The sequence below is a fragment of the Prosopis cineraria genome, unplaced genomic scaffold (genome assembly GCF_029017545.1).
Source record: "Prosopis cineraria cultivar Desert tree isolate PC_DT_omini unplaced genomic scaffold, ASM2901754v1 PC1268, whole genome shotgun sequence".
Classification (NCBI taxonomy): domain Eukaryota; kingdom Viridiplantae; phylum Streptophyta; class Magnoliopsida; order Fabales; family Fabaceae; genus Prosopis; species Prosopis cineraria.
Window position 1 is genome coordinate 1 of NW_026556593.1, and position 14,253 is coordinate 14,253.

The 14,253-nt window shown below is 36.8% G+C and overlaps 3 protein-coding genes and 1 pseudogene across 5 annotated transcripts; 3 read left to right on the plus strand and 1 right to left on the minus strand.

Annotated features, from left to right (window-relative positions):
* Positions 1–113: 113 nt before the first annotated feature.
* On the plus strand, positions 114–3,507 carry LOC129299711 (probable 26S proteasome non-ATPase regulatory subunit 3; annotated as a pseudogene).
* A 1,970-nt stretch (positions 3,508–5,477) lies between these two features.
* Positions 5,478–6,875, plus strand: LOC129299712 (expansin-A11-like). The gene is made up of 3 exons (XM_054938173.1): positions 5,478–5,720; positions 5,820–6,141; positions 6,233–6,875. The coding sequence occupies exons 1-3, from the start codon at positions 5,579–5,581 to the stop codon at positions 6,537–6,539; spliced, it is 771 nt and encodes a 256-aa protein (XP_054794148.1). The 5' UTR covers positions 5,478–5,578; the 3' UTR covers positions 6,540–6,875.
* A 462-nt stretch (positions 6,876–7,337) lies between these two features.
* On the plus strand, positions 7,338–10,575 carry LOC129299713 (uncharacterized). Of its 3 annotated transcripts, none has more exons than XM_054938176.1 (6): positions 7,394–7,935; positions 8,195–8,243; positions 8,342–8,468; positions 9,387–9,457; positions 9,600–9,672; positions 10,073–10,575. In XM_054938176.1, exons 1-6 carry the CDS (start codon positions 7,758–7,760, stop codon positions 10,097–10,099), a joined length of 525 nt encoding a protein of 174 aa, XP_054794151.1. In that variant the 5' UTR covers positions 7,394–7,757; the 3' UTR covers positions 10,100–10,575. The 3 variants fall into 3 exon arrangements, with proteins under 3 accessions (XP_054794149.1, XP_054794151.1, XP_054794150.1); XM_054938175.1 differs by having other exon boundaries at positions 7,633–7,935; positions 10,069–10,575; XM_054938174.1 differs by having other exon boundaries at positions 7,338–7,935; positions 9,600–10,575.
* A 454-nt stretch (positions 10,576–11,029) lies between these two features.
* Positions 11,030–12,738, minus strand: LOC129299714 (UPF0496 protein At1g20180-like). The gene is made up of 2 exons (XM_054938177.1): positions 12,571–12,738; positions 11,030–12,376 (listed from the first exon to the last, which is right to left on the minus strand). The coding sequence occupies exons 1-2, from the start codon at positions 12,620–12,622 to the stop codon at positions 11,313–11,315; spliced, it is 1,116 nt and encodes a 371-aa protein (XP_054794152.1). The 5' UTR covers positions 12,623–12,738; the 3' UTR covers positions 11,030–11,312.
* Between the last annotated feature and the right edge of the window lie 1,515 nt (positions 12,739–14,253).

Below are 14,253 nucleotides of genomic sequence, written 5' to 3' on the forward strand. Positions count from 1 at the left end.
ATTGCCTCTCACTAAATCCAAATCTTTTTTGTTTTTTCTCAAACTAAATGAAATTTGTAAAAATTGAGTGAGATTTATCTAATTCCAAACTGAATTGGTTTTTCTATTTTCAGTAACCTTCTTGCATTGCACCGGATTGCCACCCTTCGCCATGATGAGCTGGGTCAGGTTTGTTTCAGATAAATTATAGAGTTCTTTCACAAGGCGTAAGATCTTGTACTGACATGATGATGGGATGCAGGAAACACTTCTTAATTTGTTACTCGTACTTACCTACCACTACCACCACTAAACCTGTATGATCAGGCGGAGAAGTTGAGGTCTAAGGCACCACGATTTGAAGCACATTCAAACCAGCAGGTATGGTGGTTCTGTTTTTTGGTTACCACTGAAGAATTTCTTATCTCCAATGAATACAATCTCCTTTCAATGCCTGTGCTGAAAACTCTTTGTGTGACTATTTCTGCAAAGTCAGCCTTTTTAATGATTTTGATTTGGTGTGTTCATCTAGTCTAAATTATTTTTTTTCAAAGTCTAAAACAATCTTTGTTTTCTTAATTTATATTTCACCAAGGTTTTTACCTTTGGTTGTATTTTGTTTCAAGTTCTGTCGATATCTCTTCTATCTGGGGAAAATTCGGACAATTCAGTTGGAGTACACCGATGCAAAAGAGTCTCTCCTACAAGCTGCTCGAAAAGCTCCAGTAGCAGCGCTTGGTTTTCGTATTCAGTGTAATAAGTGGGCTGTAATGGTGCGTTTGCTGTGGGAGAAATACCTGAGAGGACCATGTTCATGCAAAAAGGAATGGAGAAAGCTTTGAGGCCGTACTTTGACCTTACAAATGTGAGTCAACATTGTTAAATGAAGTCATTTTTTATACATTATCTATGTGCTTTTAATATCATTGGTTTAATCTCGTGCCTCTTAATGGCTGTTTTTATAATGAGGAGTCTGTTACATCATCTCTGTAAAATGTAACTCGTTGGGTACCCAGATTGTTACACTTTACTTTTCGGGTTTGCCTGTGATATTTTAATTATAATACTTTGGTTTATGAAATAAGTGAAATATCTTCCAAAAATGATCTCTTCTGGTAATTATCGACCATAGTCACTACCCTCAAGTTTTTTAAAAAACAATTATTTATCATTATTTCTGCTGCATTGAGGTTGTGATAAACTTATTGGATATTGCAAATTGATAAATTATGAGAAGCCAGAGCAATTTTGTTCTACTCTTTAATTTTAGATGAATTCTGTTGAGGGAGGAACTTAGTTTGTCTTTTTAGAAGTCATGTGGTTCACTGTTTGAAGCTTAAATCCAGATCAAGTCTCGTTATTTCATTAATTAGGTTGAGCAAAAAACTTTGGTAGAGTTTGTGTTTTTACTATATGGTTTTTCATTTAAAATGTAACATGGAGTAACTTTGTTGAATGTTGAACAATTCCATACATGTGTTCTCACAAAAAAAAAAATGTACATATCCACGTGTAGTTGTTTATAGTATAGAACTCTGACAAACATCTGAGGAACTTTACTGCATCTAATCAAACAATAATCTCGTAAATATATGTGTATGTTTTCTTAGCTTGCGTTTTCCTTTCTTAGTTGATTCAGTATAACTAACCCATCATGAAGTAGTTAATTTTGTCAAATTTTTTTCTTGTAATTGGCAAAATCTGTCTCTGTTAACTTATATGTCTATATTTTTACGGGCTGTCTCTTTGTTGAGGGGGATGCTAAAAGTAATGTATATTCATTAAACTTTGGACTTGGCATGCAGTTATCATATATCCTTCTATTATATAAAGGTGAGGGCCTTTGATAAAATCTCTAGAGAAGGATTCCTTAGTTAATGATGGTCCATATAAAATACTCAAATTTATGCTCTGTTTAGATATGTCATCAGTTGTGATACTAATTTGCAAGTTCATCCATGTCAATCTATTTCTACCCCCTACATTTGCAACTGTCATTTATGGTTAGATGCAATCCCCCCCCCCCCCCAAAAAAAAGAAGAAAATGCAATTGCCTTTTTAATGAAGAGCATGTCGTCCACCTGTTTTACTTTGTTTGAGCAATTTGGTTCTCTAATTGTTAATTTAAGTTAGGTGAACTGGTTTTTTTTTTGGGTGTTATTTTAGGGCCTAGCACTACTATATAACATTGCCGGTCTGATAGCAGTGCGATAAAACTTTCCTTTAAGTTTATTAGGCACCTTACGATCACAAATAACTCCTTTAGTGAATGCTGGGCTCTAACGGGACAGCAAGAGCATAAAGTTGGAGTAGCAGAGATGAGAATATTACGATGGATGTGCGGACATACACGTAAAGATAAAATTCGAATTGAGCACGTACGCGAAAAAGTTAGGGTGGCACCTATTAAGGAAAAAATGGTAGAAAATCGGTTGAGATGGTGTGGGCATGTACAAAGAAGACCAAGGGAGGCACCAGTGAGAAGAGTGGAACATATAACTTTGAGTCCGATTAAGAGAGGTAGAGGAAGGCCTAAGAGAACACTCTTGGAAGTTGTTGAACGCGATCTCTTAATTTATAATATTCCTAAAAGCTTGATAAATGATAGAGCACAATGGCGTCTTGCAATCCATGTAGCCGACCCCACCTAGTGGGATAAAGGCTTGTTGTTGTTGTTGTTATTGTTGTTGGGGTGTTATTTTAGCTTCACTCAATTTTATTGAACATCCTAAATGCAGTAGTGTTTGATCAATTTTGTGGAATTTCAGGCTGTTCGAATTGGAGACCTGGAGCTATTTAGGAATGTTGCAGATAAGTTCGCTACTACTTTTAGTGCTGATGGAACTCATAATTTGATTGTTAGGTTGCGTCACAATGTCATCAGGACTGGTTTACGGAACATTAGCATTTCTTATTCTCGTATCTCGCTTGCTGATGTGGCACAAAAATTAAGGTTAAACTCTGCAAATCCCGTTTCAGATGCTGAGAGCATTGTAGCCAAGGCCATCAGAGATGGTGCAATTGATGCAACATTGGACCATGGTAATGGGTGTATGGTATCTAAGGAAACGGGAGATGTATACTCCACTACTGAGCCTCAATTGGCTTTTAATTCTCGTATTGCCTTCTGTCTCAACATGCATAATGAGGCCATCCGTGCGCTGCGTTTCCCGCCAAACACACACAATGAGAAGGAAAGCGCTGAGAAGCGAAGAGAAAGGCAGCAGCAGGAGCAAGAACTAGCTAAGCACATTCAAGAGGAGGAGGATGATGATTTCTGAGAATGATCGTGTTCTAGTCATCTCAGTTGTTGTCAGGGTATTCATTTCTAACTCTGCTCTTATTTCTCCCTCGGACGAGGTCCATAATTTCTATTAACATAGAAGATGGAATTCTGTCCTTGGTTGATCTGGCAAATGTTGAAAACTTCTCTGTTTTGCTTCTATTCATGGTGATAAACTATGATTATCTGTTCGCTTTTGCTCTGTGAGGTTGAAGGTATCTGAAACTTGATTCAATTTGCTCCAATCTTCATGTGGCATTATTGAGATTTAATATATTTCGTGGGGGCATAGTGAGAACAAGGATGCGTGATGTTGAATGAGTTTGCAAGAGTATTTTTTTATTTTGGGCGAGCCTTATATATTTAGTATTATTAACTTGATATACTTATATCAGATCAAATCATAACAAGTAAATTTTAATGTGTTAATAATATTAATAATAATTTGTTATATAATAAATAATTTATAAAACATCCATGTGTCTTAAGTTAATTGGAAACAAATATATTAAGTTTGTAAAAATAAGTTTTTTTTTTTTATTTTTGGTTGGTTAGATGTTGGAATTTAGGTCTATCTCCTATATTATTAGTAATGCAGGAATCATTGATAGCTAAGTTCGAGATGGAGATCTCCGCCTAATCTAGTGGCTATAACAGGCTATTTCCTTGATCTAGCACCTTTCTGTTTCGATGAAACATTGATAACTGAATAAAAGGAAAAGGAAAAGGTGATTTTTACTGGAAAATTAAAATACAAGTTATTTTTGCTTATTTTAGTATTGTCACGATGCTGGACTAAATAATTAGAACTTCGGCGAGAAGAATGACTAGCTCTTTAGAATGTATCATTGTGGTTCAGGGGCGTTCATTAAAGAAATCTACCTATTATTGGCAGCGTTGGTCGCACATGAATCTTTCAATTGAGAGCAAGCGATATAATCATTTTTGGGTCTTAAGCGATGTAACTAATTTAGCAGATTTACAATTTTGATTTCATTAATTGTTTATTTTTTCATTAAATAATCACAAAATAAAAATAATATCTGACCCTTCGACAAATAGAATAATGGGAGCAGATTATGTACGATGGAAATGAGAACGTGTCATCTGCAAATCAAAGTAACCAACCATCTTCGGTCCAAAAAAATAGTTTTAGCCCGTCTAATTTTTGTTCTCAACATAACAAGCACATCCGCAAGGTGAAGTGAATCCTCAACGATTAGGCTGTAGAGATGCGATGAGGTCTATATTGATAAACGGTTTTCATTTTTTGTCTTAACTCTCCTCACTGTACGCTTCAGTTGTCAAGAGGATCTTGAATTGACTGTCCAATAAGGGGACCTTGGTGACGAAATATGAATATTGAAACTTAAATCCGAGTTTCTTGACGGTGCTACATTAGCAAAGCATGGCAAGTTTAGATCAAATCTTGGGTGAGAAGAAATGTTATGTATTGTATTTAATCAATAAGACAAATGAATGCCCAGCATCTTCTGCAGTCACATCCAATTTGTGTGAACGGTGACCCTTGCCAGCCGCCGCCTATTCTTGGAAACATTAGATGCCAGCCTGGGTCTCTCTGCCTAATCTCAGATCTTCCAAACACAATCAAAATCAATGAATCGAACAGCGATCACAGTTTTGCCACCCCAGACCCATGAGAGTTCTGCTGCAGCATATCATAACCCGTGATGATCTATAGCCAAGGGAAGGCATCTCACATGTTGGTAATGTATTGAAAATACCTTGATATCATATGGGGTCAAATACTCCCATGTGACCGTGTATGGTACTACGATCTTTATACTATTTCTTTAGCTACATTACACGCTGCTTATTGGCTGTCATTATAATTAATTAACAATTGGTCTACAAATCAACAGAAATAATAGATGGAACCAAAAACAGGCGAGGACTTTAATTTAAAAAAAAAAGATGAAAAAAAAATAGGGGGACCAAATGGGCTTGTGGATTTTGATACATTCACGGCTCTAATGTTGGTATGGACATGTGGGTTTGGAGGGGTGTGATAGAAGAGAACGTGGGAATAATTGAATGAAGGTCAGAACTCTGTACAGTTCCGCAGAGATAATTTAATTTTAATCAATGAAAATTGTCTCTGAGTTCTCTCTTGTTGCAGAACTCCCATGTGACCGTCGCTGCCTTTAGTGAATCTAATCTCTTATTTAAGGAGACACATTTCGAGCTTGGAAATGACAATACATGTAAATACAAGCTCAACTTTCCACCCTGGTCTCTTCTTCATTATATTCTCAGCTCGCTCACTTAGCTGTCACTCTTAAGCAAAGCAAGAAAATGGAGAAAGCAATGCTTCTCTTGATCAGCAGCCTGGTGGGATTATGGTATTTCACAGTCAGTGGTTCTGCCTTCTCACCTTCTGGGTGGACAAAAGGACATGCCACCTTCTATGGAGGTAGCGATGCCTCAGGAACCATGGGTAAGTAAGCTATACAATATCCGTACTCTTGTTTCGCTTAATGAAATGTTGATCAATGATTAAGAATGAAATCTGATTATGAATGAGTTATTCTTGCAGGAGGAGCTTGTGGGTATGGGAATCTGTACTCAACTGGGTACGGGACAAGAACCGCAGCTTTAAGCACAGCCTTGTTCAACGATGGAGCTTCCTGTGGGCAATGCTACAAAATCATGTGCGATTATAAGACAGACCCCAGATGGTGCGTGAAAGGAATATCAGTAACTATAGCTGCTACAAATTTCTGTCCTCCTAATTATGCTCTTCCAAACAACAATGGAGGTTGGTGCAACCCACCTTTGCAGCACTTCGACATGGCTCAACCAGCTTGGGAAAAGATCGGCATTTACAGAGGAGGGATTATCCCTGTCCTGTTCCAAAGGTTATTATTATTATTCTCAGTAATCACTATACGTCTTGGTGTGATTGTTTTGAATGTTTGAGAGATGGAATTAATGCTCTGTATGGTGCAGGGTTCCGTGTAAAAAGCACGGAGGGGTTAGGTTCACTGTGAATGGAAGAGACTACTTTGAGCTGGTAATGATCAGCAACGTGGCAGGTGCTGGATCCATCTCTTCTGTGTCCATCAAAGGCTCCAAGACTGGGTGGATGTCTATGTCCAGAAACTGGGGAGCTAACTGGCAATCCAATGCGTATTTGAATGGTCAATCTTTGTCATTCAAGGTCACAACCAGTGATGGAGAAACCAGACTGTTCCCAGATGTGGTTCCATCTTCTTGGAATTTTGGCCAGACATTCTCTAGCCATGTCCAGTTCTAAAGCTTACACCAACTTTACATATATATACATAGACACTTATTTCTGGGTTCTGGGTTCTTCATTTTCATGACCAGAACGGCAGAGGCGTGCTTATATATTATTGTATCGGAGCAGCCCGCCACCCTTTCTTTGTTTCTTTGTTTTTTTGTGGTGATCTGGGTCGGTCGGTCGGATCAAACCCCTCAACCCATGGAGCTTCCGTGTATGATTTATGGGTTGTGTGCACTGATAATAAAAGGGCAGCTTGTAGAAACAAGCTTCTTTCTCAAGTATACCATATATTTTGTTGTAACATGAATACTCTTGTTATAAGTTTAGATCTTTTGGATTGTATTACTGGCAAGTTTCTATAGAGTTCCGGGACAAAAAGAGATGACAAAAAGAAGAAAACTAACAGGAATTCTGGAATTTTTCTTCATGGCCTTTTCAGTAAGACCGAGTATATGACATCTGTGATTTTTCTTTTTTGGTTAAAAAAAAGAAAGAGTAAAAGTGAAAATCATGACACTATGGGGCTCGTTTCCAGCAAAACCTTATCCAGATGCATTACGCATTCTGACTAACTCTGAGAAAGTGGAACTTGTAGCCTTCAGCAGCTGCGTTCAGACTCGTGTCTGCCATATAACCCTATTCTTCTACTCATTCATCTCTCTCTCTCACACTCACACACACACTCACCCCCAAAGCGGGGCGAAAAAGGTAAAAACACACACACCATTGTATCCTGATCCGGTGTCAAGTATCTTCATTCAATCTCAAAAACTATTGACATCAGGAACTATTAACTTTTTGCAACTAGATAATCATTGAATCAACAATTTTTCAACGCTTGTGCTCTTTAAATAAGGTCTTTCGTGTATGGAGAAAATTATTGCTGGAAGAACTTCGTACTTAGTGATCTGACTTTTTAAAATATTAAAATTAAATTAAAGACGATAAATTTTTTATAACTGATCTGATGTTCTTTTGGAGATAGGTCCCTGTGAATGCATCTTTGGGCTACCTAGCAATGGGTCATTTGAGTATACCTTAATGGGCTATTTAATCCGAGAGCCTAGCAAAACTCTCATAGAAAGCCCAATCGAAGCTTGAGCTATTTAGCATTTAGGAGACTGGGACTCGCAACTTCACAAACTCAATTCAATATTTGCACGCTTTAGAACTGCAGTCTTTGGGAGCTCAATTGGCAAGCTGTGTCTTGACTCTTGAGTTATTTAGATGTCGACGGAGGAACAGAGCATTGACGTAGCTAACAGTTCGGAAAGCAAAGCCCAGAATCATGAACAAGAGGAACTAGATGAAGAGTTACGCGCCCTTCTACTGCCCGACGTATCCAGTCTTCCCCAGACTCCACCTTCCGCCGTTGAATCCAACTTTGTCACTTACTTTGCTTTAGGTATTTCCTTACTTTTCTTATTCCTCTTAGTAGAAACCATATTAAAAGCAATTCGTGCGCATAACCTTATATAAATCCTCAACCCCATCGAGTGATGTGAATATTATTGAAATCGAACTTTATCGTACGTACTTCAGCTATTTCCCTGTTGCGTGTATGTTTTTACTCGTCTGCTAAAAAGTATCAGCGGAAAACGCTCTCTAATTTTTTGTTTGGATGTTGCTTCAATGTCTTTCTTTCGCCTAATTTTAATATCCAGATTTTATGAAGCCCGGACACGATCAGTATGTTTACCGGCACGCCAATGGGTATAATTCTATTTTGTTATCTCCTTTTAGCAGCATTCGGCTTTGCGTCCGGGTTATAACAACAAATCTCCCCCCTCTTTTTTACCATGACTTAAAAGCTTGTGTGTGATCGGCTTGGCTCCTTCCCACGTTGCTTTCAAAGATGAAGGTGGAATCACAGCTGTGGATTTTAATGTTGGAAAGTCTGATCGCAGCGGCGTTAAGGTCACAGGAAAGCGGAAGAAGGTATGTTTTCTCTCTCGTTCCCTCCAGCCATTGTCTGGAATTTATATCCGCGGATATCCTAAATGAAGCAACTTTCAGTCTTTGATTATGCTCAACAAACACGAATTGTCATTATATGAATGCTTTGCATAAATAGTTTGCACCTTACAAATAGGATACCCCTTTCAACCTTTATTTTTTGGTTTATATCTTACTCGTAGATGAATAGCTCATATTAAGACTTGCCTCTTGTATAAAGAAAGTAAAACAAGGACTGAGGCGGTCTTTCATGAGGAGATGCGTAGGATGGTGCAAACGCCACGGCCAATTTTATAAATGCATTTTAATGTTTGGGATAAATTTGAAGCACTTTCTAGTTGGTTTTTTAATGCTATGTTTGCTTGTTTTGATGAACGGATTTGTGAAATTAAAGTCACAATTCTGTGGTATACTCAAGTAACTTGAGCTAATTTGTTGCATTTGCATATCTTAAGCTGCTTGGGTACGTTGCATGGTCTTTGACATTAAAAGATTTACTCATATCCACTTTTAAAATGTGACCATGCTATGGAAGTAAATGAGGTCAGTCCAATGTTAATTATATTTGACCAATCTGCTAGTTTTTACCAACCATTGCTGTGTTATCATCATTCTACTATTTATGATGTTTGTATTCAATCAATGTGCTAATTGATGTTTTATGTGTAAAAAAACTCTATTCAACCGTCAAGAATTGCTTGGGTTGCTGATTCTTGCTTCTTGAGACATCAAGCATGCCTTCTGCTCCATCACTTTTAGATTTTATGACTGGAATGGTTTTATCATTGTAATATACTTGCAGGATCTTTATATATGTCATGTGCTAATATACCGTCAAGATGTAAATCATACAAGTTTCAATTACTTTTGTATTATTAAAAGAACTACATCCTTGTGCAGAATGCTCAACATTTTGAGTCCAACACAGCGTTGTGTAAAATTTCTACTTGTAATGATTCTTATATAGTAAGGTAAACTTCTTTTCAAATTGTAATAAATCCTCATAATCTAGGGTCTGGTAAATGAATAATATATACTTTTCGGCTGTTTTCCTTTTGCAATTATCTTTAAATATTTTTGTTGTTTAAGTTTGCTTTTGGTGTCTTTTCAAAGGTGTCGTGTCAAAGGCTCTCTTTTGGAAGTAAATCAGCAACTAATCAAGCAGCCAGATTTGCTTAATACTTCGGTAAGAAGCAGCGTAGTCCTCCCCAAGTGTAAATCTTTTAAAAGTAAAAACTTATTCAGGCGGATTCTGTCACGCCGAAATAACATAGATAACCTTTCTCATTGCAAAAGATGGAAATTTCCAAGTAGTTCAATTGAGAATTATTTACTTCAACTACTTGAAGCAAAAAAATTTATACTTTCCGTTGATTCTTTAAGATAAACAAATAGTGGCATTATGTATTCTCTAATTGCATATTCGTTTTTGCATCTGACTTGTCTTCATCGTGATTTAGCACCACCAAGCTTTGCATATTTCATCTTTCCATTTGCTTTTTTTTTTTTCTTGGCAATAATCTATTAGCTCTTTTGGGCGATCTTATTGTTTTATGTTTTTTTTTTTTTTAACAACACCTAGGCAGATAGAGAAGGATATATTGCTATTATAATGCCAAAACCTGCTGATTGGCTCAAGATCAAGGCTTCACTCGTGGGACTTCAGGAGTACAAGAAGTTGAGGCAAGTCTCATGAATCTTTTGTCTGTCCCACGATGGAACCTTAAGAATCTAAACAAGTCTCGCGCCTTATCCTAGTGCTTCCGAGATTTCTTTACCCTCAATTGATGGGGCGCCAAATGCATGCTACATGTTGGATGATACCAGAGCAGCAGAGCTTGTGTTTTGTGTCACGTCAAAGGAGCCTTTAGGTTTACTTTGTTAGTGTATTTTCTGTTATTTAAAACGAATATCTATTGCTTGATTTCAATTAGCAATATATATGATATGCCTTTCGGCAATGCATACATATCACCTTCTTGAGATAATGTATATGGTCAGAGGTGGGAACAATAGCTACGGGAGGGTAGAGAACTACTTGTTGATTGAATTTGTTATTTGCTAATTATTCAATGGATTCTTGCATGAATGGGCTTGATTTCATGAGCAACGATGTGATTTATAAGCTCTGTAACTCTGTTGCTCGGAGCCGCTTTTTCCTTGCGCCTTTCTTCGTTTTGAATTTTAAATTTAGTCATGGACTCATGGGGTACAGACGCAATCTCACCAGAGAAATATGAAAACAAAATTGTTTACTCAAACACATTTCAACTTATTCCATGAAATGTTAGATAATGAATTCTTGATTCTAAAACTTGCTTTATTATTATTATTATTATTATTATTATTATTATTTGCAAGCAAGATTACAAAACTTGCTTTGTTAAGAAAAATCGCTACGCTGAGCTTAGCGTTCGCTTCCGCGGTGGGAGCGGAGCGTGGTTTCTGCTTGCATTTCTAGCTTGGAGCTTTCTTGGCTCTGGCTTTGTACATTTAAGATTTTATTTTTGGATGTAATTTCAGAGATATGTCATATTATAATATAAGAAGACAAAACAAGAAAAATCGATTTGATCTTTCATCACTCACCACATAACTAAAATGGTCAAAACCAACTATTAAATGCAATGGAGACCACTCCTTACTCCGTCCGTGTGACCAAAGGATCAGGCACTTGAGGGGAATAAGCACCAAAATTTGATGTCCTGAAGCCGTACATTCTGGCTGATCACTAGTTTCAATTGGAACTAGACTAGATGCTCGTTGCTGCTACCTCCTTCGGCCTTGAAATGTGAAAGCAGAGACAAAAGGTATGGAATTATTCAACTATTGTTTCTCCATAATTTCTTGAAGAACAAGTTTTCGGGATCTGTTTATTGTGAGAAAGCACAAATAGATATGTTCTTCAAGCTCTTCTAACTGATCCAAAAAGTTAGACTCATGGTCATGAAATTCCCTCAAAACCTGCTTCAGTATTTCACACTTGCCATTCTTAACGCACATATCAGCAACTGCTTGCCGATGATCCACTTCTTCTTGTAACCTTTTAACCATCCTGCTCATGGTATCGAAGTCATTGATCAGCATATAAACCCCTTTAGCAGCAATATCAAGTTGCTCACACTGTCTTCCAAAATCACTACCCAGAGCCCGCTTGATTCTTTTCCTGAATAAACCTACCAAGCCAACTACTATACAGGGTGCTGCCACTGTGCCAACTATGCTATGCAACGCAAAAATTAGCAAACTAATCAGAATAGCACCGTGCAAGATGATAAGACCAACTCCTCCAACCATCTTGCAAATTCTCTTAAATCTCTCTCTTCTTCGAATCTTCCGATCTTCTGATTTTAGTCTGTGCAGAAGCCCCGCGTATGCTTTGTGAATGTCGCGGAACTGAGAGGAGCTGATAATGGAAAAAGGGTTCTTTTGTCGTGCGAAGGAAGCAAGATCTCTATAGATCGCCTTGTGGGTTCGGTCTGTGTCTGGACAATCAAGCATAAACTTGCTCAGCTTCAGGACCCTCGTGATTTTCTTATACGAAACATGCATATGAAGGATTGCTTCAAGGATTGTGTCGCAGTAATGGCATGCCTCCAAGCTAGCTTCGAAGTACTCCAACAGAAGATGATGCCTCTTCAAGGTTTGGGTCATATTCGTAACGGTCTCTTGTTGGGGTTCGAGCAAATGTTCAGTGAGATGCAAGGAATAAGGAAGAGACGAAGATGGCGAAGAAGAAGGTGTTGTGGTGATGCTTGCGTTTACCAGCTGCCCCTGTGCTTTGCTGCATATTTCCATGTAAGATTTTGTTCTGAAAGCTTCCTGGTATTCTTCATTGACGTTTGGCTTCCTGCACAAGCTATCTTCATCGCTCTCTTTCCTTGATCTACCTGGATATATAACACGTGAAGAACTTCTTATCTCTCAAGTAATCATAAACACGAAACAAACAAGGGACGGAAGGAATCAAAGAGAGAATTGTCTTAAAAGCTCTCATAATCAGTATCAGAAAGCTGAGAAACTCAAACCAAAACAAAAACAAAAAAACAAAAAAGAATTGAGTTGCAGAAATATTTGAACTCACCTACTCTTGGCATGGGAGATATGATCAACTTGAACCACCTAGTGTTTGTCATTTTGATATGATCGCAACATAGGTAGAAGAGCCTAAAGAAAAACTTTTTTCTGGGATTCCTTTGTTAGAGAGATGGAGGGATGGTATTAAAATTAAATATGTACACACACACGCACCACGTTGTGTGAGCGTGTTTGTGTCTATATATAATATATAGAGATATTTTGATTGGGGAGAAGGAGAAGGAGACAAGAAAAAGCGAAGGAATCCAGGTGGCAGCAACCACCGCCACAAAAATGGTCAAGGATTTGCTGACACGCTGCGTTCTCTTACGTGGACACATCACTCGGCACTTGTTGATTAACCTAACGAACTCTCTTTTTCAGGAACTATCCCTCTCAATTTCATTTCAATATTAAATATTTAATGCTAAAGGCAAAAAATACCTGTATCTTTTTTTGTGGCCAGTAAAATTACCTGTAGTTTCTTATACCCAAAAGAAATGCCAGCACTTTACAGTTTGCAGTTTGCATGATATGATAATCTTATTTGAGCTTGATACTAAATATATGTAATCTGAAAAAATAAACATTGGGCGATTGGGTGGAATATTGATCATTTCTTAAATATTAAGTTAATTAATGTTTGAAATTATAGAGTAATTTTTGTTGCTGTCGAGAAATAACAATTTTTTTTACAACAAAAAAAAAAGGAAGAGAAGAGCATGTATAATGTAATTCTGTGGAATTGAAAGAGAAGTTAGTTATTAGGGATAAGGGAGACTCCTGAGACAATGATGCATAACGAACGCGTTTTGGTTAAGGTGTTACTATGAAGGAGGAAAGGAAGCAAAAAATGGCACCAAAGAAAGAAATTAAGGAGAGGTCCGGCAAACATCATTGTATCAGTAGTTATCTGCCACGTGTTAGTGAGTAATGATTGGAGATGTTACGTGTCCGTTTGCCTTACGTTTAACCTCTTCGCTCATTATCCAAACACGAGGGCCCAACCACTTTCCAATGAAAAGCCCATTCACGTTGTCCTCTCCCAGCATTTCAATAATCGTCATTTAATTATTACCATAAAAAAAAATCCTCATTTAATTGGAAGACAGTTGTCGTGAATATGAGGAAACATGTACCAAATAAAAAAAAATTTCCCTCCGTATTATATTATAAGACAACTTAAAATAAAATTATATATATTAATAATATATAATAATCACACTTTATGGGTTTATTTTTTCAAACAAAATTATAATTTTTTTAAAATATCTCTATATATTTAAACATTATGTTAAAATATCATTTTAATTATTTATCCACTTAAAATATAATATTAAAAAATAGCATTAACAAATTCTTTTTCTTTAAACTGTCATGTATTTTTTTATAACAAATTTCTCCAATGTTATCTTATAGAGTAATTTGGAACGGGAGTAAAAGATATATTTTAGTATTATTTAAGTATATTTTTAATATTTTTGGAGGGATTTTAAAAAGAGCATTTAAAAAAACTATAATGAAATTAAAACTGTTATTTATATATATTTAATTTAATGGCCTAATAGGTAGGTTAGAAAATCAGCTTCTGCTATTTATTTTCAGAAACTTGGAATGACCCAAAAAATATAAAATGACGTTTCAATATAATAGAATAGCACTCATTGACTTTTCAACACAGGACTTTATG